This window comes from Paroedura picta, chromosome 5 (assembly GCF_049243985.1).
Source record: "Paroedura picta isolate Pp20150507F chromosome 5, Ppicta_v3.0, whole genome shotgun sequence".
NCBI lineage: Eukaryota > Metazoa > Chordata > Lepidosauria > Squamata > Gekkonidae > Paroedura > Paroedura picta.
The window spans coordinates 53931746-53953650 of NC_135373.1; the positions used below are offsets into that span (position 1 = coordinate 53931746).

Here is a 21905-nt window from a genome sequence, read left to right on the forward strand (position 1 = left end):
TCTTTGGAAAATAACCAAAACCTGGTGCAAGACAGAAGGTATCCTGATAGGGAAGAAAATGTGTTCAAGGCAATCTTGCTGAGTAATGTGTTTCTTTGATAGGCCAGATGCTGCACGAGGCATTGCCACTCCCAGGGACAGCCTTTTAAAAAAATGCTTCTTAGGATGATTTGGATATCACCCACCTACTTTTTTCCAAGGAACAGAAAAACCTGTTCATTGGGCCAATAGGCAATACGGAGAAGAGCTGGAGAGAAGAAGAGATACAAACCGAACTGTAGGCTTCCTGGCAACACTAACTGGTTGCCTGTGGATCATGAACATCATGCAATTAAGCCTAGATTATGTTTTTATTTTTAAATGGGCAATTATGCAAGGATATGAAATAGTGTTTCAAAAAATTCTGCTCTCATGAAAACCGTGTATGCCCATTTTACAGATAAGCACTGCAAACATTTGATGCTTCTGCTTGTGAAGGTTCTGGCAGCTCATTGAGTCAGCTACCATAAGCTGCAAGCTCTCACTTCCATGTATCCCTGCCCCTCCCTCAGGAGCTAGAGCACCTTGCAAAAGTTATGGAGAAAGGTGTCATGACTGCCCCGCCTTGTTCTGAGCATGTGGTTCTCCTGTCTCCAGCCCAAGACTCTGCTCCTTTGATAAATTCGCAGACTGGCCTTTAAAATCATTTCAGTACAAAATGTGCAATGGTGTGTGTGTGTGTGTGTGTGTGTGTGTGTGTGTAAAATTTTACTGTAATGAATTAGGACAAGAAATTTGTTCCTGAGAGTTTTCTGGAAACACCTGAGACAATCTGTCTTGGTCTTGTCTTGCAGCGCTACATTGACAAGGGAAGCCGAACCTATACATGGACCGCTGTGAATGGGACTGATTACAGGTGATAATTTTTTTTTGGCTGACCTGAATGGCAAAATGTGATTCCTTCAACCTGGCAAATGTTTCTATTATTACTGGTAGGAGATCTGCTTCTTTTGACCCTCTGGTCCTAAACAAAGTTAGCAGCCTTCTGAGCACAGTGGTTTCAGTAATTGTAAGAGGGTGTGACTCTGCATAGAATGAGTGTGATTTAGGATGAGTATATCTAAAAAAGCAGACACTAGAATGGTCTGTTGTGGGAGATGAGGACAGCTTTTGCCAGCACTACATTCTGCAGTCCATTCAGAAGATGCCTAGTGCAGCAGCTTTAATGCTAGGATTTCATTTGCCATTTCCTAATACTTCTTGAAAAGTGCCAATACCCCATCCTGATTGACAATGCTCAGCATAGAGAGCTGGAATCTTCTCTATGACCTACCATATGATCTGCTGCTGTCTAAAAGGACTACATTCTCCTAGATGCTCCTGGCCTTTGCTGAGGTCATGGACAGAAAGTCTTCCTGTTTCAGGTGCTTCTAGCTTTAGAGATGGCTACTAGCCTTTTTTGTGGTAATTTTTAAAAAATTATTTTATTCTTAAAACTCACCTTTCCTATACAGCTTCGGGTTAAAACATAATCATTCTTAAATTTACCCCCAACTAATTAAACAGACAGGGGGGTTCTAAAGTTTTTAGAGGAGATCATTTTCCGGTAGTGAGGCTGGCAATTCCTGATGGTTTATCTGGGCCCCAACCATAAGCCTGATGGAACAGCTCTGTCCTTTATGGACCCAAGGTCATAGAATGCCCTCATCAGACAACTTGCCATCCAGTCATATTGTGTTGTTTTTCCTGCTCTGTCTTTTGTTTAATTTAGTTGCATGTTCTATATTTTTATTTGTTGAAGAACATCTTAATTGTTTTCCTTGGGTTGTGTTGTCAAAAAATGGCATAGAAATGTTTTTAAATGCCCAAATCAGGAGGGCAGTGGAATTTTGTAGCACTCTTACTTAGGCAGAATTGCGTTCCACTGTCCTAAGAGGTCAAATTTTAATCAATTCAAACTTAAAAACTCAAATTCAGCTTGAACTTGAGCCAGTACAGTGCCCCTGAACCACTGTTTGGGGAAGGTACCTTCCCCGAACATTTACCAGACCTTTGTCTAGTTTAGTTTGTCTATTTGCTGATAGGTTCAAATGGCTACCAGTCATTTCAGCCTCACAGCTGATGGGTGAACCTACCCCACTGTTAGATTGAGATGGCTGCTAGCCATTTGTTAGCCATTAAACCCAAAGTGGGGGGAGGGGAGCAAAACCCTTTTTTGCTCCCCCATTTTTCCCAGCCATGACTGGGAGAAAGGGGAAACCAAGATTGCGGGTTTAGGGCCTTTGAACTGAGTTCAGTTTGGGGTTCAGTTCAGGAGCCACTCTGAACCAAACGGGATTTTTTGGTGTTTGTGCCCATCCCCAGTTTTAATCTCTGAGATTTGGACAGGAAACCTATATTCAGATCACCCAGACATCTAATTTCTTCATTCAGTAATGAAGAGGAGAGAAGGACTTCCCTGGAAAAAAAAAACAGGGTGGGAAAACAACATCTGCGCAGAGTCCTCAAATTAGTAAGATTGTACAATTAATTAGACATGAGTGAGTTAGCCATAGACAAACACCTTGCATGGCATCCAAAGCTTGTTTTCCACTGGCAGAAGGGAACCAGTTTTCACTAATCCCCCCTACTGCTGACCGGACCTTCTCCTTCACCATTCACACTGTTCTTTGTGTCCCTCAAGATGAGCAATCAGGACTGTCCTTCCACTGGCAGAAGTGACAATACAAAACATAAATTCAGTGGTACATTAAAAACTAACAAAATTTATTCCAGCATGAGTTTTTGTGAGTCAGTGGTCACTTCCACAGATGCCGTGGAAGAAAAATCTTCTTTTTTCATTGCATATGAAGACATTAGCTCTGACTCATGCAAGAATAATATTGCTATTCTTTAAGGTTCCCCCTGACTGTTCTGTTTTGCTACAATAGACTAATATGGGCCTGAACAGGAAGTGGTGGAAGTTCACCAACTGATTGTTTAGCTACACACAGCCTTGGTGCACACATTTCAGATGTGCGTGCTGCATGAAAAAGGATCAAGGAAAAAAATAATCTGGCAATCAGTCTGCAACAGTGACTTTTATAGAAAAAAACAAGATCTGGCAGCCCACCCAGAATGCAAAATTAGACTGCAGTTTCTGTTTCATTTCATTGAACCTTTTTTCTGGCCCATGCATTCCTGTTAGGGTTGCTAGCTCTGGGCTGGGAGATACGTGGAGGCTTTCAGGATGGAGCCAGGAGTGCATGGGATTTGGGGCCAGATCTCAGTGTTGTATAATGCTATGGAGTTCACCCTCCAAAGCAGCCATTTTCTCCATTGGATCTGATCTCTTTAGTCTGGAGATGAACTACAATTCCGAGGAACCCCAGGTCCAACCTAGAGGCTGGCAACCCTAAATCCTTCCAACAGGTACCCTTCTTTTATTCTCAAACGTTGCTGCCCAATTGACAGGGTTCTGGTCACCCTAGAAACAACCCACAGCCCAAAGGGCTTGATGCAGAAATCCTGTTCATAGTCCTCTACTTATTTCTATTTTTCATCACATTGTTTAAAGTAGCAGGATTGTAGGGTTTCTTTTAATGTTGTGGATCCTGCAAAACTAATGCAAAAATGAATCTCAGCCTTGATTACCTGTCACAGTTTCTTGTGGACTTTATCCTCACCTCATCACCAAAACAGGAGGCAGAGAGATTCATGTCATTTGATACCAAGTGGGTAGCCATGTTGGTCTGAAGCAGTAGAACTTTAAGACCATCAAAGTTTTATTCAAGGTATGAGACTTCATGTGCACGCACACTTCTTCAGATACAGCATCAGATACAAATTTGTTCATTTAATACCTGTTTGATTGACAAACTTCAAACTCTTGAACAAATTTTGAATCCAGTGGCACCTCTCTCCACATATACCCCCAAAAGAACATTACGCTCTGCCATTGCCAACTGGCTGGTGATCCCTGGCCCCAAACAAGCACATTGGTCTTCAACGAGGGCCAGAGCGTTTTCCTTCCTGGCCCCCACCTGGTGGAATGAGCTCCCTGAAGAGATCAGGGCCCTGCCCGAACTCCCACAGTTCCGCAGGGCCTGCAAAAGGGAGCTCCTCCACCAGGCATTTCCCTGAGACAGACCACAGACCTCAGACATCCCCTCCATGGCCTGAAGCAGTCTGACCTCGCTAGGGGGTTTAGCTAAGTTTAGCTAAGTGTTGGGATCACTGAAGTTGTGTTGTTTAGAAACACTGTTGGATTGTTATTGTTGTATATTGACTATGTTGTATGTTGACTCATCCCATGTATCCCCCTATAATGTTGTATGTAAACCACCCTGAGCCATATGGAAGGGCGGTATAGAAACAATAAACAAACAAACAAACAAAAACTTTCATGTGCAGGCACATGTCTTGTAATCTGAAGAAGTGCACACAAAAGCTTATCTGAACATCTGATCTGAACATATAAATAAAATGGTAAGGGGTGATGGGAGGAGTTGGGACTCATCACCTAACTGCCCATCAGGTAGGCTGTCCTGGCTGTCCCATCCCTGATTGGCTGTCCATCCAACAAATGGCCAATTAGGAAGGATGTCCTGCCCCTGGCCACATCCTCCTCCAACTTCTTCCATTCAGAAGAAGTGCCAGCCTGCAGTAAGCCAGTGGGAGCTGTGAGGGAGGGTGGAGGGCCTGGGACTGTGGGCCCGGTAGGCAGAAGGAGGGAGGAAGCCGCTGGCCCAAGCAGCCCCAGCTGTGGCCTTGCCAGACCTCAGTGATTCTGCAGGAGGGGGGAGAGTGAGCCAGTCCTTGCCAGCACTCCCACTGCTCCAAGCAACCCTGGCCGTGGCCTTACCAGGCCTCAGCAGGGTGCCCAGGGTGAGGGGAGGAAGGGAATCCCTGCCAGCTCTCCCTCCACCCCAAGGACGCCTACAAAGGCCTCTCCAGGCCATGGCGGGATTGCCTGGGCAGGGGGGGAAAGAGGAAGGTTTTAATTATAGGTTTTAATTAGTTGCTCCAGTTTAGCCATGGCTATTAAGGGCAAAAAAGTCTCTTCGATTTCCCTTGAGGGGAACTAGTGGAAAGTTGTGATCAAATCATTAGTGATTGCACTGTGTGTAGAAATGGCAGCTGGGTGGCTAAAAGTCATCAAAAGCCCATTTCCTACAGCTAAGATTCAATGCTGATATCTTCAAACAGCGACTGGAATTTATTTGTAAATGGCACTTACATTCTATATTATTGAAAGTGGGTGGTATCAAGAGTGATTTAAATTTTTAAAAATTGGATCTCTGAGGGGAGAGAATCTCAAACTAATATTTGAAAACATCTGTAAAAGTGGTGATTGTTTTTTAGAACTATTGAAAATAATAAGTCATAGACAAAAGGTACATTTAAATAGAAGACAGACTGAATGTAGATTTGAGTCCAGTAGCACCTTAGAGACCAGTAGAATGCAGGGTATAAGTTTTCAAGAGTCAAAGCTCCCTTTGTCAGACCCAAATAGGAATGGAGATATTTGAGTCTTTTTATCTCCACTAGAAGGTGGGAGTAGTATTATAAAGAATGCACAGGTACAATGCATATTGTAATCACCTTGATTAGAGCAGAGGGGAGATGCTTGGGGCAGAAAATTAGCATCTGTAGTGAGATTAAAATGTTATGTCCCTATTCAGCCTTGGGGGGGGGTGTCAACTTCTGAATGGGATCATTCAGGAACCTCACATAATTTCCCCTTGAAGTTTCTTTGTTAAGGACTGCCACTCTTAGGTCAACAATGGAATGACCTGGGACTCTGAAACATCCACTGGTTTTACAGTGTCTTGGTCTATAATGTTGGATTTATGTCCATTTATTCTCTTGCATGGGGACTGACACATTTGTCCAGTGTAGAGAGTGGAAAGAGATTGCTGATACTAGATGGTGTGTATAACGCTGGAAGATGAACAAGTGAGTGAACCTGAGATGGTATGGCTGGTGATGTTAAGCCCACTTATAGTGTTGATAGAGTGGCTACGGGGACAGAGTTGGCATCTTGGTTTGTTGCATGGTCCCCCATATCTATGTTAGGAAGAGCAAAGATCATGATCTTTGCCTTTGTTTTCACTAGCAGTGGATCCTTTTGCACTTTCCCTTCTTATATTGTACTTTTATATGCTATTAAAGGCTTGTTGTTGTTAGGAAGGTTATTGCTCTGGATTAGATGTTGTTTAAGTTTAGGAAGCTGTCTGTGGACAAAACAAGGTTTGTCTCCTCATATATATCAGAGAAGAATATCATTGGTCAGCAAAATAATGGCTTTTATACCTTAAGGGCTCCAAGTTATGTGCGAGACAACATAGACAAGGAATAAAGGGATTGTTAATGGAAGATGGTGAGATGACAGAGAAGCTCAGTGAATTTGTTGCTTCTTTGTTCATTGTGGATCATGTACCCAAGCCCAAATCACTATTTTCAGGAAGGGAGTCTGGGGAACTGAACCATTTATCCAGACTTCCCTACCATGATGGTGCCTATGTCTGAGACAATATGACATTCTGGGTTGCCAGGTATATTTTGGGCAGAAGATTTTAAAATGTCTGGTTGAGGTTCTTGTGGTGTATCCATGTAGATCTGTTCCTATATGTATAATAGTCAATGTGTAACAAAATACAATAAGAATTGAGATCTTTAACTGTCTGATGTCATAAATTTGGCTTGAATTTTCCTTGCTGCTAATGCAAATAATGATATAACTGATTAAGGGATTGGCATCTGATAATAAGAAAACCATTTTGTCTACATTTACAGAAAAGTTCTGGCCCAATAAAAATCTCTTAATATATCTGGTTCTTAGCTTCAAGTATAGAGGACACTCTAAAACATAAGGAGAAATGTCTTCAACAGCAGGTTCTCCTCAAATACTTAGGTGAAGGGCAAAAGGTACACCAGAAAAATGACTTGAGAGTAGGGCTGATGGCATAGCTTGAAAACACAAGTGGGTAAAAGCCACTTGAAGTTTTTGTACAGAAATAGTTACTAAATAATCAGATCTGAGATGGACTCTTTAAAATAGTTAAAACAGAAAAATAGATTTCATTGTCTAATTTGTTACTGATCTGGAGCAACAAAGCTGAAATGTGGCGTTTGTCTCCATTGTTGATTCTTCTGTCCTTTCTTTTCCAGTTTGGCCTTGGTGTTACCACCTTACAGCTTTTACTATATAAAAGCCACCATTGATGAGGCACTCATTCAGGCTAAGTGTAAGTAACCATGAACATTCTCCAGAGTCTGAACATCACAGTACAGTATGTAAAAGGTCATTTTTTTAAAAGCAGCATTTTTAAAATCATAAAAGAATTTGGAAATTCTCTATTGTTACCATTATGTGCTCCCAGTTCCGTAGCAATGATTCTAAGAGTGTCAATGTGCAAGGTACAAAAATATTCTACAGAAATAGAATATGTTCTGCTACCTTTCTTGCACAATTAATACTTTCTCTTCCTCATCTCCTTACTTCTATGCCTATAGAATCATTGCCTGGCATATCCCCTGTTGCTGTCTTTTTACGGGTCTGGTAGCTAACATTTTAAACAGCCCGCCTTCAAGATCTGAGTCATGTGGTCTTCAGTCCAGCAGAGCTGTTTTGTTTAGTATGTCGTAGTTCCAAGACTTTATGTAATAGACACCTCTATTCCCCTTTGGCTCAAAAGAAAGAATTAGTATTAGGTTTGGACTGTAGCTGAGTTTGGAATGCTGCACGATTTATCTGATACTAGTGTATGCCATCTATGTCTAGTCTGGAATCATGATCTGGAAATGCTAAAGGTGGCCTTTCCTATGTAAAGGAATGGCACGGAACATTTCCAGCTGTTACATTTGAAAGCTTAACTCTTCATGCTTTGCTGCATTTATCCATATCTATTCTCAACTCTGCTCATTTCATTTGAGCAAAATTCAGCTATTGCTTTAAATAAAGGGTTGTCATGAGTGTCTTCAACATGCAGGAGGGTGTGAAGGGCATTTGAAAAGGAGAGGTAGCACAGGAAGGACTTGGCCAGGGGACTTCGATGATGGGGAGCTTAATCGTTGCCTTGCCTGCTACATTTCCCCTGCAGTCTTACAACTGACCACTTATCCACACTTTATCGGGAGACCTATCAGTCATCTGAGGACAAATGACCAGTGGGAAAGGTTACAATGGGAAAAGAGAGAGAAGGTTAGGTTAAGCCAGCTCCTTCCACCTCTCTGTTGATGATGCCTCTCCTCCCCAGCTGTACACATTTTGACAGCAGATGAAGATCGAATCCCATGCTGTCTATTGAACTACTACCTTCTGCCCAAAAATTAACAAAAATTACATTGTGAGGGCAGGCCTGCACAGTTTGCAGCCAAAGCCGGTATCAAAGACCTGCTGGCCCCTGGAAGGGTTCAAGGCAGGCCTGTGTTTGGTTTCACAGGTCAGCATGCACAAGTCTGCATTAAGGGCTTTAAGTCTAACTTTTGCTTAGCAGTCTGCTGTCATATTAAGAGCTTACCATCTTCCCTATGCTTCCCTTCTTCCCTTATATGTGTTCCCAACATGTTACTTTGCTCAAGCAAGCAAGCACTACAATGCACAATGCAGCAGTTCTGTCCGGTGCATGCCCTGTGGCACTCCTGGTTCACGGGAGTTTCCAAGCTGCTTAGTAGCGATGCAGTGCCTCTGTGTGACAAGCTACTCACTATATTGCGTGATCTCTCAGCATTCTGAACTCAGGCTCACCCCTGTAAAATACAAGCAAGACGATAGATGCCTAGAGGCTGAATTAGTAGGTGGGCTCCACCCCCTGAGTTAAATACCACCTTGTAGGCAGATTCATGACATAGCCACAGTATATAGAAGGAACATGAAAGAAACAATGGCCAAGTCCTGTACTCAGATTTTCAAGATGTTGACTTTTCTCCAGAGAACAGCTGTACAGAAAGTGAACCTCTGAGCTCTCTCTTAGGCCACAATATTTTTATTCAAGGGGCTGGTTGAATAAAATATTGGTTTGTGATCCCTTTTGCTTTACCCTGTTTTTTTTCTGTTTTCCTGCTCTCTCTTTCTGATGGATTATCACAGTCCCAAAGGGCAAGTATATTCTTGTTGCTCAATTTCCTTCTGCCATTGATATTTTCCTCTTATATTTCCATTCCTTCTGGATACGTTCCTTTGTATCCTTCATCTCAGGGTCCCCCCCCCCTCCACTTTCATGGCAACTGTGTATTACAAAGACAGAGAAGGAAAAACATGTATATATTATGGTGTCCTTTATCCCCCTGCACACACCTCCCCAAATATGCTTTTCAGTTTATTGTTGGTTTCCTCCTTGTCTGTTTAATCTCGTCAACCCAGGTGATTCATGAAGAAGGTCTGATTATCTTTAATCTCAGAAATCTGTGTTACAAGCAACCCTGAAATGAACTGATGCTAAGTAAAAATTTAAAACAAAGATTAAATTGCACAAGGCTTTTTGTTTTCAGCTTAGAATTCAAATGTTCAGCTTCCACATGGTCACACTTAAAAAATGAACTGTGTGCCAGCTTTAACTTTCCCGTCTTACTTTATTGTTTCATGTCACACTAATGCTAATGCACAATTTCTGGTTTAAGGGAGAAATAACATTAATTATCAAGGGGAAACCACTTTGTGTACCCGATCCAAACATGTGTGCTGAAATATCTGTTTGGGATTACTGGCATAACATCACATAGCTATAATGCCTGTGTAATTGGATACTTTCTGCCACTGATGCTCACCTGATCACTTAGGTGTTGGTGAATCCTAGAAATGGGCTTCCAACATTATCCATGAGTCTGAAAGTAGAGTTCATTCATTTTTTAAAAATGTAAATCAAGGTAGTTCTGTAATATAAAAAGCTAATTTAACTTTTCTGATCTTGTGTTTTCATCCTTGTAGTTACCGAAACTCTGAAGTTAGATCGTTTTGATGAGTTTGGCTATACATTTTTAGCACCAAGGTTGGTCCTTTTTCCTGCACTGTAAACCCGAGGTCTAAACTGTTAGTAATTAGTTTTTAAAATCTCAGGGATAATTGTCCAGATAATTCTGAATTTATGATGTTGGTACTGATGCTTAAATTTAAAGCTTCACACACACAGTAATTAGGGTTACCTTGAAGGTGACTGCCTGCTTCCATGCAGATGTTTGGCAGCCAAACTAAAGACTTCTTTGGAGGATCATTCACATGAGAACATGCTCTAGTTGTGCTCCAGTTGTCCTTTCCCCTCTATCCCAAACCTGATGTGTTATGATATTTTGGGGAAGGATGCACTCTATGTTATTATGTCATCAGCATTGGAAAATGTTCATTTTCAAAAGGTCCACATGTACTTGACAGCCCATACAGTTGCCCTTTTTTCTTGCTGCATTACAGGATAACATTGTAAAAAAAAAAAACCCTTGTTAATTACAATAGCTCTGTGACACTTTAAAAAAACATCTTCCCATATGCAGGAGAAAAAAAGGCAAAGGAAATGGTGTGTAGACAATGCACAGTATGTTCCAGCTCCTGGCATACTGGGATCTCCATTGCCTATAGGCATGTATCTGCATTCACAGTGATGTTGAATGCAAAATGGAGAATTCTCACTGTGTAGATGCAGACTACTTCAGCAGAGATTGATTGATTGATTGATTGATTTAATTATATAAGTCAAAGAATATAAGTTTCTGTAACCAGTCCTGGTGACAATTCAGTAATTGAATACCATGCTTCAGCTACATGAAAAATTACCTAGTTTCATAAAATATTAACAGTAGCTGACCAGGGAACATAATAGTAGCAAAGGAACAAAATCTGTAAAACAACCAGGGCTGGTTTATTCATGTAGCACATGCGGTACTTGCTCTTCCAGGGGCCCCACATAGTGCCTCCCCCCATGCATCAGGGTTGTAGCCCTGTGAAACTGAGACAGCTCTGTCAGGGCCCACAGCTCTTCCAGGAGTTCATTACACCAGGTTGGGGCCAGGACTGAAAAAGCCCTGGCCCAGGTTGAGGCCAGGTATGCTTCTCTGGGGCTAGGGACCATGAGCAGATTAGCACCCGCAGAATGAACCCTGCGGGGGGCATAAGGAGACAAGTGGTCCCTCAGTCAGGGCCCAAGCTGCAGATGGCTTTAAAGGTTAATACCAAAACCTTGAATCTGATCCAGCCCACAACTGGCAACCAATGAAGCTGCCTCAGCATAGGCTGGATATGGGCCCTCCAAGATGTACCAGTGAAGAAACTAGCAGCTGTGTTTTGCACCAGCTGTAATTTCCAGAGCAAATACAAGGGTAGGCCTGTATAGAGTGAGTTACAGAAGTCTAATCTGTAGGTGACCATTACATGGATCACTATAGCCAGACAGTATGAGGGCATGTAGGGCGCTAGTAGCCTCACCTGCTGAAGATGGAAAATTGTCATGCGGGCTACACCTATGACTTGGGCTGCCATTGAAAGGGAGGTATCCAGAATCACACTCAAATTTCTGGCTGAGGGAGTGATGTTAAGCTGCACTCCAGCCAGAGTGGATACAAGTGCTTCCTGTTCAGCCACAGGACCTCCATCTTGGAGGAGTTGATTTTCAGGTGACTCTGCTCTAGCCATCCAGTGACCACTTTCAAACATCTAGCAAATGTATCTAGGGGGTAGTCTAGGTGGCTGTCCATGAGGAGATAGAGCTTGGTGTCATCTGCATATTGGTGACAACCTAGCCTATAGCTCCAAACCAGTTGGGCCAGAAGGCGCATAAAGATGTTAAATAATGAGGGGGAGAGTACCGCCCCCTGTGGGTTCCCACAAGGGAGATGATATGGATGCAATAACTCCTCCCCCACAGCCATTCTCTGTGTCCAGTTCTGGAAAAAGGAGCACAGCCATTGAAGGGCTGTCCCCCGAATCCTGGCCCCAACAAGGCGGTGAGCCAACAACTCATGATTAACCATGTCAAACACAGCTAACAGACTGAGTAATATGAGTATGGCCGACCTGCCTCGATCCAACTGGCATTGGAGGTCATCCATCAAGGCGATCAACATAGTCTCCATCCCATGGCCAGGATGGAAGCCAGACTGGTGTAGGTCAAGCCCTGAAGTTTCATCCAAGTATGCTAGGAGCTGGTCCGCCATGGCCTTTTCGACTACCTTGCCCAGAAACTCAAGATGCGACACTGGGTGATAGCTGGCTGGGTCCCAGCAATGGTTTTTTCAGTAAATAATAGACCACTGCCTCCAGGAAATCCCCGAAAGACAGGGAGAGGTTGACAATATCTCCCAGAGAGCCTCCTATCCACTGATTCCTCATTTTGAGCAACAAAGACAGACAGGGAACAAGGGGGCAGGTGGCCACCCTCACTGACCCCAGCAACTTGTCCACTTTGGGTTGTGAGAGCCACCTGAAGCCATCAAACATATCCCTCCAGGGTGGCCAAGGGGCCTCCAGTTCCATTACTGTATCAAGAGTGGCAGGAAGGTCCCGGCAGAGTGACAAGACTTTATCCACAAAAAAAATTGTTAATGCTTCACAGCCAAGTGCCAATCAACTAACATTTTAGCGCCCCTTTTCAAGGATGGTAAAGGACCAAACTAACCTGAATAATTGGGCTGGGCAAAAGGTTGCAGACACAATAGAGGCACCATAAAACTCTCATTTAGCTGCCCTAACTTCCATCTCATATGCCTTCATGAGCATGCTCTTGCCATCTCATTGCAAGTCTTTCTCCACACTTGCTCTAACTGTCTCACCTCCCTCTTTCTCTCCCTTGGCTCCCTGGTATACCGGGGAGCCAGCTTGAGATAAGGGTGGAGAGGGTGCCAGGGAGCGATCTCGTCAATGGTGGCCATCAAGCGGGATTGCCAGTCCCCCACTAGTGCCACCAGCATTACTCTTGATCTCACTACCTGACATTGTGTGCCTTGTTCCACCTCTTCTAGAGCTATTTTACCATTAGCTCCACTGCCTCCAGCAGCCATTTTGTGAATGTGCCCACCACCTTATGTCAGAATTTCAGCGATATCCACAAATTAAAAAAGTAGGAAGCTTCTATGCTTGACAAATATAGCCAGAATACATGAAAAATGTTGTCAGATGCTTTAAAAGCAATTCTAACATAATTTTTGGGTTTTTTTTCTCCTCAGAGATTACTGTACACCTGTAAAAATAACTGACAATAATACTGATTTTCTTCTAAATTTCAATGAATTTATTGATCGACATACACCCAAAAGCCCTTTATGTAAGTACTGCCAATTTCATTATGCTTGAACAGGCAATGTGTTATAATGGTTAAACTGTTAGACTAGATGCGGATGAATAGTTGTGATCTTTTGACATCATAATCTCCTTAGCAGGGTTGTTTCAGGGAGAAAATGCCCCTCTGCATTGCTCTTAAAAAAACTCTTCTTCTGAACATTATCAAATTAGCATCATTTTTGTGCTGCAAAATTTATTTTGCTTCTAAATATTCATTACAGGTGTAAAATATTACCAGTTTTCTTTTTAACTGGGTGTTTTGTTCAAAATGTGTGTCCCCTTTTATAGGCAATGATATGGTTATGAGAGTTTTACTGGATGCTGGTTTTACGAGCGAACTTGTCCAAGAGCATTGGAGTAAGCAGGACCCGTGAGTATTCTTTTCATCAAGTTAAAGAATATCAAAATTCCATACCTGGATTTCTAATCCTCCAAACAGGTTACTGGATTTAAGCATGTGCAGATTTAAGTATTCTGTGATTGTGTTATGGGTTAGATCCAAAGAATTATAGGCAGAGTTCTACCTAGGGAACAGATCTTTCCCAGTCCCACCTGTTTTCTGCAGTAGAACTTCAAAAGAGTCTGTGCCTCCTGAAAAACTATTCCCAAGCATCAGGGGATCTATGGCAACTTTATGGGATTCAGACTTCCTTGTGTGAACAAAAGATTATTCTGCTCACAAAAGGGGACATTGGATAATGCTCTTTATATACAAATGTTGGTGACTTGGATCCAAATGGTTGTGTTTTTCCCATAGTGAAGGAATTACAGCACGGTTTGTAGTGACTGATGGGGGGATCACCAGAGTGTATCCACGAAGGTAAGGGTCCATTTTTTCCCCTTAAGCCTTACAACAACAGATTTTCAGATATACTTGATCGGCATAAGTGAACCTAGGATTGCAGCCATCATTCTTGCAAGCCTATTTAAGTTTGTACTTGGCAATTGCATATTGAAGTTGTAGTCTTGAGATACAGAACAAGAAAACATGAGTCACCAAAATACATCATTGTGATCCAATGATAGAAAAGGTGACAATTTCCAGAAGATAGCAGTATTGCACCTTGGATGCGTTAGATGTCTAAAATAAGGGGCATATTATGAGACAAGAATTTCCATGAATTCTAAATGTATATTTGTGATATTTTTACAATTTTAAACATGCAAAAAAAGAGTGAAGGAAAAAGGCAGAGAGCTGTGGCTCAGGCCCCTATAAAGGAATGACCAGTTTGGCCTCTTCCTTGCCCATTCCCCCCTCATGCTCCCCAACAGCCATGCTGCTTGCAAGGGCCTCCCACCCTCACTCTTGACCTGATCCTTGTAAGCATGATGGATTTGTTGTGTCTTTTTTTTGGATCTCAGCCTGTATGGCTACATTATCCAAACTAATGTCTGTTCAGCATTCAGAATCTAAGCAAACATGTTTAAAAAACATAGGAATCTCCTATTTTCTTGTTGTATTGCACTCATATCAAAAGGAGTACAGGAGGAAAGAGAGATGAACCACATGCATCTTGAGTCATGTCCAGGGACACACATGACTGAAGAGAATGAACTTTTGCAGTTGTAATAGCTGTTTCTTTAAACAGCTTAAGACACATGGAAATTATGATGAAAAATAAAAGAACAAAGTTGGTGTCCAGTGGCACCTTTAAGAGTAAAGAAGTCCTATTCTGGGTATAAGCATTCTTCAGAAGTTGGTCTTAAAGGTGCCACTGGACTCAGGCTCTGTTCTGCTGCTCCAAACCAACACAGCTGCACACCTGGATCTATCAAAATGAAAACAGACTTTTTTTTTCATGTTCAGCGCAGGCTACTATTGGACAGAAAATCCTGAAACATATGAGGACAGTTTCTACAAAAGGAGTTTAGATAATGAAAACTATGTCTTCACAGCTCCATTCTTCAACAGTAAGTGGGTAAAGGCACAAAAGGACAGTTTATTAGCAATGTTCAGTGAAATGCTGGCTCACATGAAAGGATTTCAAGTAATGTGCAGTCCAGCTTAACTTTTCGAGCATGGGATAGTTTGGGGAAAGGGTTACAGAAATCCCACTTTCAGATGGGCCGGAAACAGGAATGCTGTTGGTGTGTGTGAGATTGGCTGGGGGGGGGGGTATTGTGAAGTGGCATCTGGAGATACGACAGTAATTTTCAAGACTTTACCTTCTGCCGCAATAATTTTCAAGACCTATACCTTCCGCTGCAGTATCCTTCCAGTTTACTAACCAAAGCCTTCCTCTATTCTATGCAGCCTTCTTCCAACAGAAGGGCCAACTTAGATTGGAGGAAGATTCCTTAGGTGGGATTGTTAGCCTTAGTAATGTAACTGGTGCATTAGGATACAGGTATTTACACACCTGTGGAATTTCAAAAGAGGCTGGGAATAGATGGAAAATAGATGGAATAATACATCAAGTCATTGTTTAAGCCTGTCTCTGGCAAGTCTTACCCATGTTACAAATAGCTGTGCCTCGAGAAATAATGCCAAAGGATTTGTGGGATGTTACAATTAGCAGAGTGAAATTTAACTTTCATAGGTTGGGGTATTCTCTGGTGCTAAGGTTTTCTTCAAAAGCTTCTTCCTGGCAAGGAATTATATTTCGAATCACAAGCTGATGTTATTTACAAATGTCTCCAGTCCCAAGTTGCCAGGACTGGGAGATTTATGAATCCCTAACCTCGAGGCAGTGTGCACATGTGAACATTGGTAACCTCAGTAAGGTGGGAAATTATCCATGCTGAAAACTGCGGCACTCTGCACATGTGAAGATGTACAAACAATGTCTGGAAATCAAAAGTGGACAAACATCATTGATCCCATTCTGGAAAAATTTTAGAGAACCCCTAAACCCAAAGTCTGGGGACAAATTTGAATGAGGAGAGTTTTGTAAGCAACTCTAATTTCCCAATATTCTGAAAGATACTTAGATATCAATAAATGTTCTCAACTATGAGGCATATACCCAAAGTATCATCTTCCCTTAATAAAGAGCAACAGGAAAAAGAGGAAGGGATTCCTGATTTTCTGGTCTTAGTTGAACTGTTTTCTATGTGGACACCATGTGGCTGGTCCCTGAACAAAAGCTCAGAATGCTAGGGTGGGTGACCTGATGCCTGATACTATACTGCTAACTGCAGTGAAAACCTCTTACAGTGAAAGGCCCAAACCGAAGTTCCTTTGATACAAATATTGATGAAGGGGGTTCAGTGTGCATTCATGCCCACTTTGTAAGTGAGAATTTGGTATTGTCCAAGGCAGATATTAATACATACCAACCTCAACAAAAGACCCTGGTCTCCTTCCATTGCAGGAAGTATATGCGTAGTATATGCGTAGTTAACCTCTGGTTATTAAGTGGGGCAAATCAAAAATTACCTCCCATTACTGCCATTAAACATCTCTTTAGCTCTCCAGAAATGTACTCAATAATTTCCTTTTACAAAATAATGAGATACACAAAAATCATAGTTAAACTAATGAACTTTGCACATGTTTTGACTGATAATAGTTGCTTGAATTGTCCCAAGGAGTCTTTAAATGGCAATCAGTCATACTGACCAATTGCAATCTGACGTTCATCAATGTTAAAGTCAGTTTATTAAGAATCAGGCTGTGCACCATAAGATTGTTATACAGTCATCTATTAAACTCTCTTCTAACTCTCAGGAAGTAGCGAAGAAGATGGCATTATGGTAAGCAAAGCTGTGAAAATAACAGTCGGTGGAAAACTTCTGAAGCCTGCAGGTAGGAAGGAGTAAGACTGAATTTCCCCCAAGAAATGGGACTGGTTGATTAGCACAGCAGAGTCCACTGTTGTTAAGTCTAACCATTGTTGCCTAGGCTTGTTTTATAGCAGCAGTCTTCAATAGGTGTGTGCATTCAGTTTACCCAAACAAACAAAAAAAAAGCCCCTTAGAAGTATTTCTTGGTATTTTCTAAGCTGAATGCAGGTTAGAGAACTCCTGCAGCCTCAGCTGATCGTCCCAGACATGTGTGCAGTACCAAGAGAGACCTCCCACCACAGGCAAATTCTGAAGAGTGAAATCCAAATGGCTTGGAGCCATTTTAGCCTAACAGCTTGGCAGGTCTGCCCACCAGCTGTTAGGTTTCAGTGGGTAGTCAAGCTGGCAGCCATTTAAACTGCCCGGTTTGCTTCCCGCTGCTTTGAAGTGGGAGGGAGTGAAATCGAGCCAGTGGGCAGAGATTTCTCCATAGGCTTGGCTGCCTGTTGGGTTCTGTTGTGTGGCCTGGTTCAAACTTGAATGACCAGCAGACTCCAAGCCAAGCCTGCAAGGAAAGACTCTCTCTGCAGCCTGAGCTGCTTGGTGAGTTCTGCTGCACAGTCCCAACTCAGCCGCCAAGCCTGCCAGGATAGCTCTCTCTGCAGGATCAGCTCGTCTGATGGGGGAGGCATGCAGTTTGGGGTGAAGTCTGAGTTCAAGGTTGTTAAAGCTTTAAATGTTTAGACTCATGGATCCCCCCAAAATTGGCTGTCATTATTTCCAGAAATATAACAAATACCAATTCAGGAATATTAGTAAATACCAATATTTTTGAGGTTCAGTATTCCCAAACTTGAAAAATACCTGGAGAAGGGGTTTGCACATCCAACTCCACAACATACTGAACCCACCTCTCTGTGCCTGTTTCATTCTTGATTTTTGGAGATAAAATCAAAGGATCTTGAACAGAAAAACAACAACAAACTTGGGGTCATCCCCTGTCAATTGTGAATAGCTGACTTTGTCCTGGGCAGAAGCATCATATGTGCCCTTGGCTTGACCAGAGGTACAATGCCACTTAGCAACCAGTTTCTAATTTGACTTGCAGCCATTACCCTTTCACAAAATTCAAGAAGTGGCCACAGGCTCAGAAACTTTGGGGACCACTGTTTTACTGTGTACTTTTTCTTTGAGCATACTAAAGGCCTCACAGATTTAGGGTTCTTTTTTTGGGGGGGGGCATTAGTTTGGCAAAATGTATATTTTTTAAACCAGCAATTGAGTAAAAAATGTGTTTTGTTGTTAAATGCCTGGAAATGTTGGATAGTTACATTTTATTTTATATATTTTCTGTTAGTTGTGGGAGTAAAAATCAACATAAGTAATTGGATGGAAAACTTCACCAAAACCACAACCAAGAACCAGGTGAGCAACTGACCTGCCATCCTTTTAGTATCTGTGGAAATGTCTGAATTTCTTAAAGATGCGTAGAATCTGTCAAATCATTTCATGAAAGATGGCATTTTCCGTCGATTCACCATGCTTTCTGCTGACACAAGAGTCTCTTCCACTAGCTGATCTACCACTTGGGTGATGGATTTGCAGGTTCCTGGTGTCAAGGAGTGATTTCCCTGTTCTTAATCTGCAGCTCAGTAGCCAGCTGGAATTATTCAGTCAACTATATAGACAAACAGAAATTTAAGGATTTATTCCAGCCATTTATGGGAGCATGACCTGTATCTGTACTAATAGATACAACAGTATTTTAAACCAATCATAAGTAAAGCTTGCCAGGGATTTTCCCTGTTTTGTGCAACCTTGTTCATACACAGATTGCTCCAGAAAGGAAAATTTGCCAAGCCACATATGGCCAGTAAGTCTCAATTTGCCTGCTCCAGGTAGCAACTACAATTTTTTTGCAGGAGGACTTCCAGGAAATTTCCCAGACCATTAAAAAAAGGGAAAGGACAAAGCTCTGTGTTCAGCTGGATTAACAGTAGTGCATTACAATCACTTTGAAGAAGTATTAATGATACTGCTACAAAAAGTAATAAATGAGATAAAAGAAGGAAAAATAATGCCTACTATGTAGCACAAAGCATATATAACCAATGAGGCACTGCTACCACAGTCATACAAGACTGGTATCATTATTGAATGTAGACAAAAATGTTTGCTAGGAGAATGGCAGAAAGACCATGCATTCCAGATTTAACACACACTGACTAAACTGGATTTGTTCCAGAGCTGTAGATGGAAGATAATATACAATTTTAATTGATGGAATTGAATTTGTGAATTAGGGGGGAAATGCATTCCTATGTTTGAGTGTGGAAAAAGTATCTGATAATCTAACTTGGCCTTCTTATTGAATGCACGCCAGAATATGGACTGCAGCCCAGAATTTTTAAATTGAATGCAAGGCATATATTTGAAATAGCAAGCAAAATTTTTAATAAATGGAAAACTGACAGAATCTGTTTTGATCAAAGAGCCAGCTTGGTGTAGTTGTTAAGAGTGATAGCCTCTGATCTGGCAAGATGGGTTTGATTCCTCACTCCTCTATATGCAGCCAGCTGGGTGCCCAGGGGCTAGTCACAGAGCTGTTCTCACAGAGCAGTTTTGTAAGAACTTTGTCAGCCCCACCTACCTTGCAGCAGATCTGTTATGGGGAAAAAAAGGGAAGGTAATTGTAAGCCGCTTTGAGACTCCTTCAGGTAGTGAAAAGCAGTGTATAAAAATCACATCTTCTTCAAAAAAAGGAACACACCAGGGTTGTCCCATGTTACCTCTACCATTTATCTTAGTGTTGGAATTCCTAGCCACAACAATAAGAGAAGATACAAGGATCAAAGGAATACATAATTTTAAATGAAAAGCTATAACTATTTTGTACCCTAAAAATCACTTCACAATGCAATGGAACATATCTAAGACAAGAAAAAATGACGAGGGTTAGCAGATCAGTTTCCCAGGTGAAAACCGCCCTGAGCCATATGGAAGGATGGCATAAAAATCAAATAAATAAATAAATAATAACTAAAAATGGCTGCTTTGGTGGTAGACTCTGAGGCATTGTACCATTTTGAAGTCCCACCTCCAAATCTCCAGGAATATTTCCAACCCAGGGATAGCCAACTTCCAGGTGGGGCCTGGAGAGCTCCTGGAACTACAGCTAATCTCCAGACTATAAAGATCAGCTCCTCAGGTCGAAACAGCTATTTTGAAGGGTGGACAGGGTTGTTGTGTGGAATAAACATTTAAGGCCTCCCATGCAGGTTTTGTGGAGATGAAACACTTGAGGCCTACTGCACAGGGATGTTGTGCAGATGAAACAGGAGGCAAAAGGACCTCAGCAACAGCATCCAGGTTCATCTGCCCAACAACCCTGTGCAGTAGGCAACTCATTCTACCAGGCTAGGGTCAGGCAGATACCTTTGGGGCCAGAGATTACCAAGAGATTGGCACTTGAAGAGTGGAGTGCTCTCTAGGGGACATATTGGGAGAGACGGTCCCTCAGATAGTATTTCTGTTTTTTGTTGAAATCAGCCATGGAGGAGGGACTGACTAAAGTAAAGGTAGTGATACTGGAAGGGGAGGGAGTCTACTTTCCCACATAGTTTCTCAAATGTCACTCATGACCCTGTCCTCCAACTACTCTCCTTTTAGCTAAAAATAGAATTCATTTCCCACTTATACAGAGTTCTGCCAAAGTGCATTTTTCATGTATTCTTGGCACCAGCAGTATTAGTTCACCGATGGTTTTGAATGTCTTTCTCCTTTTGTTGTAGAGAGGTTTCATAAGATGTGCTATGCTTTTATTTTTCAGTGCAAAGGAGAATTGTGCGGATGTGAAAAGAACAGCATGGTAAGAAAGTGCTTTGGAGCGACTCCTTTGCGGTCGTGGAAGCAGTTGTTTGTGGGTATTTCTTTTTCTGGCTGGAGGTCCTTCTACTTGACATTGGGTCAGACTCCTTGTAGTTCTTGCAAGGATTTCAGTGGACTATGAAGCTCTTTGATCACTCTGAAGTGTGGCAGATATTAAGGTATTATTGTTCTCCTCGAGGTGTGTCAAGGAGTTCCTAGCCAAACCCCAAGGGTTCCCAGGGTAAGCATGCACAAATAACTAGACGATTGCTTAAAAGCATATATCATCATTTATAATAAAGAATTTAGAATTTTTTTAAATTCAATTGTTTAGTTAATACAAGATTCTCAAGGCAAGGAACACAAAACCAAGAAAGCCAGCTTACTACCTGAACTTCAGTCTGTAGGCACATCCTTAGTTATTTGCTTAAGCAGACCCCAATCAGAGTTGCTCCTATGATGCTGCAGCAAATCAGCATGTGGACCAAGAAAATCCAAGCAAGCATAAAGTTTCTCAATCATTAGGCCCAGATACAGTTTGGTCAGGCGATCAGTCTGTGGTCAAGCGATCAGTTTGGCCAATCAAAATCCATTCTTAGTGGAATCCTACAGAAAATTACTTCATCTTCCTCACTCCTTTGCCCCCCCTCACACACAGCCAGTTACCCCAGTCAGAACAGTGTCCTTGGAAGTGATAAAGAAGCCAGCCTCTGTTTGACCCATTATGCACGGGGGTTTTAGCGCACATTCGGGGTGGAATGGTGGCGACTAAAATCACGGATAACGCACGGAGCCGGCTGCAACCGGCTGCAGCTTCGGTGCATGCCGCCGAAAAAGCCGCGTCAGTGAAACGCGGAAGAAAGCGCAGCTTCCGGGTGAGCGGGGCGCAACCAGAAGCGGCGCCCAGATCGGCGCATGCATAATCGGTTACTCTGGGTTTTGCTGCCGTCGCGCCCCGCCCCGTGTATAACCAGTATGCGTCGCGTCTTCCCCCTCCGCGTTTTCCATGTGACCCGAAATCGCCGTTTCGGCGGCCGTGCATAATGGGCCTTTGTGAGTACCTGCAAGATGGAACCCTTCTACATAA

At 42.3% G+C, this 21905-nt stretch overlaps 1 protein-coding gene across 6 annotated transcripts in view; it reads left to right on the top strand.

The window, feature by feature from the left end:
• CACNA2D1 (calcium voltage-gated channel auxiliary subunit alpha2delta 1) overlaps positions 1-21905 on the top strand; it is a 419757-nt gene that overhangs the window by 367744 nt on the left and 30108 nt on the right. For 5 of the 6 annotated variants that reach the window (XM_077338003.1, XM_077338001.1, XM_077338004.1 and 2 more), the window contains 10 exons: positions 834-895; positions 7132-7208; positions 9890-9950; positions 13111-13208; positions 13514-13595; positions 13983-14045; positions 15033-15136; positions 16896-16973; positions 18309-18376; positions 20781-20819. In XM_077338003.1, coding sequence (XP_077194118.1) covers positions 834-895; positions 7132-7208; positions 9890-9950; positions 13111-13208; positions 13514-13595; positions 13983-14045; positions 15033-15136; positions 16896-16973; positions 18309-18376; positions 20781-20819 — 732 coding nt within the window. Of the gene's footprint in view, positions 1-833; positions 896-7131; positions 7209-9889; positions 9951-13110; positions 13209-13513; positions 13596-13982; positions 14046-15032; positions 15137-16895; positions 16974-18308; positions 18377-20780; positions 20820-21905 lie in introns of those variants that run through there. The other variant, XR_013231087.1, reaches the window with a different exon arrangement.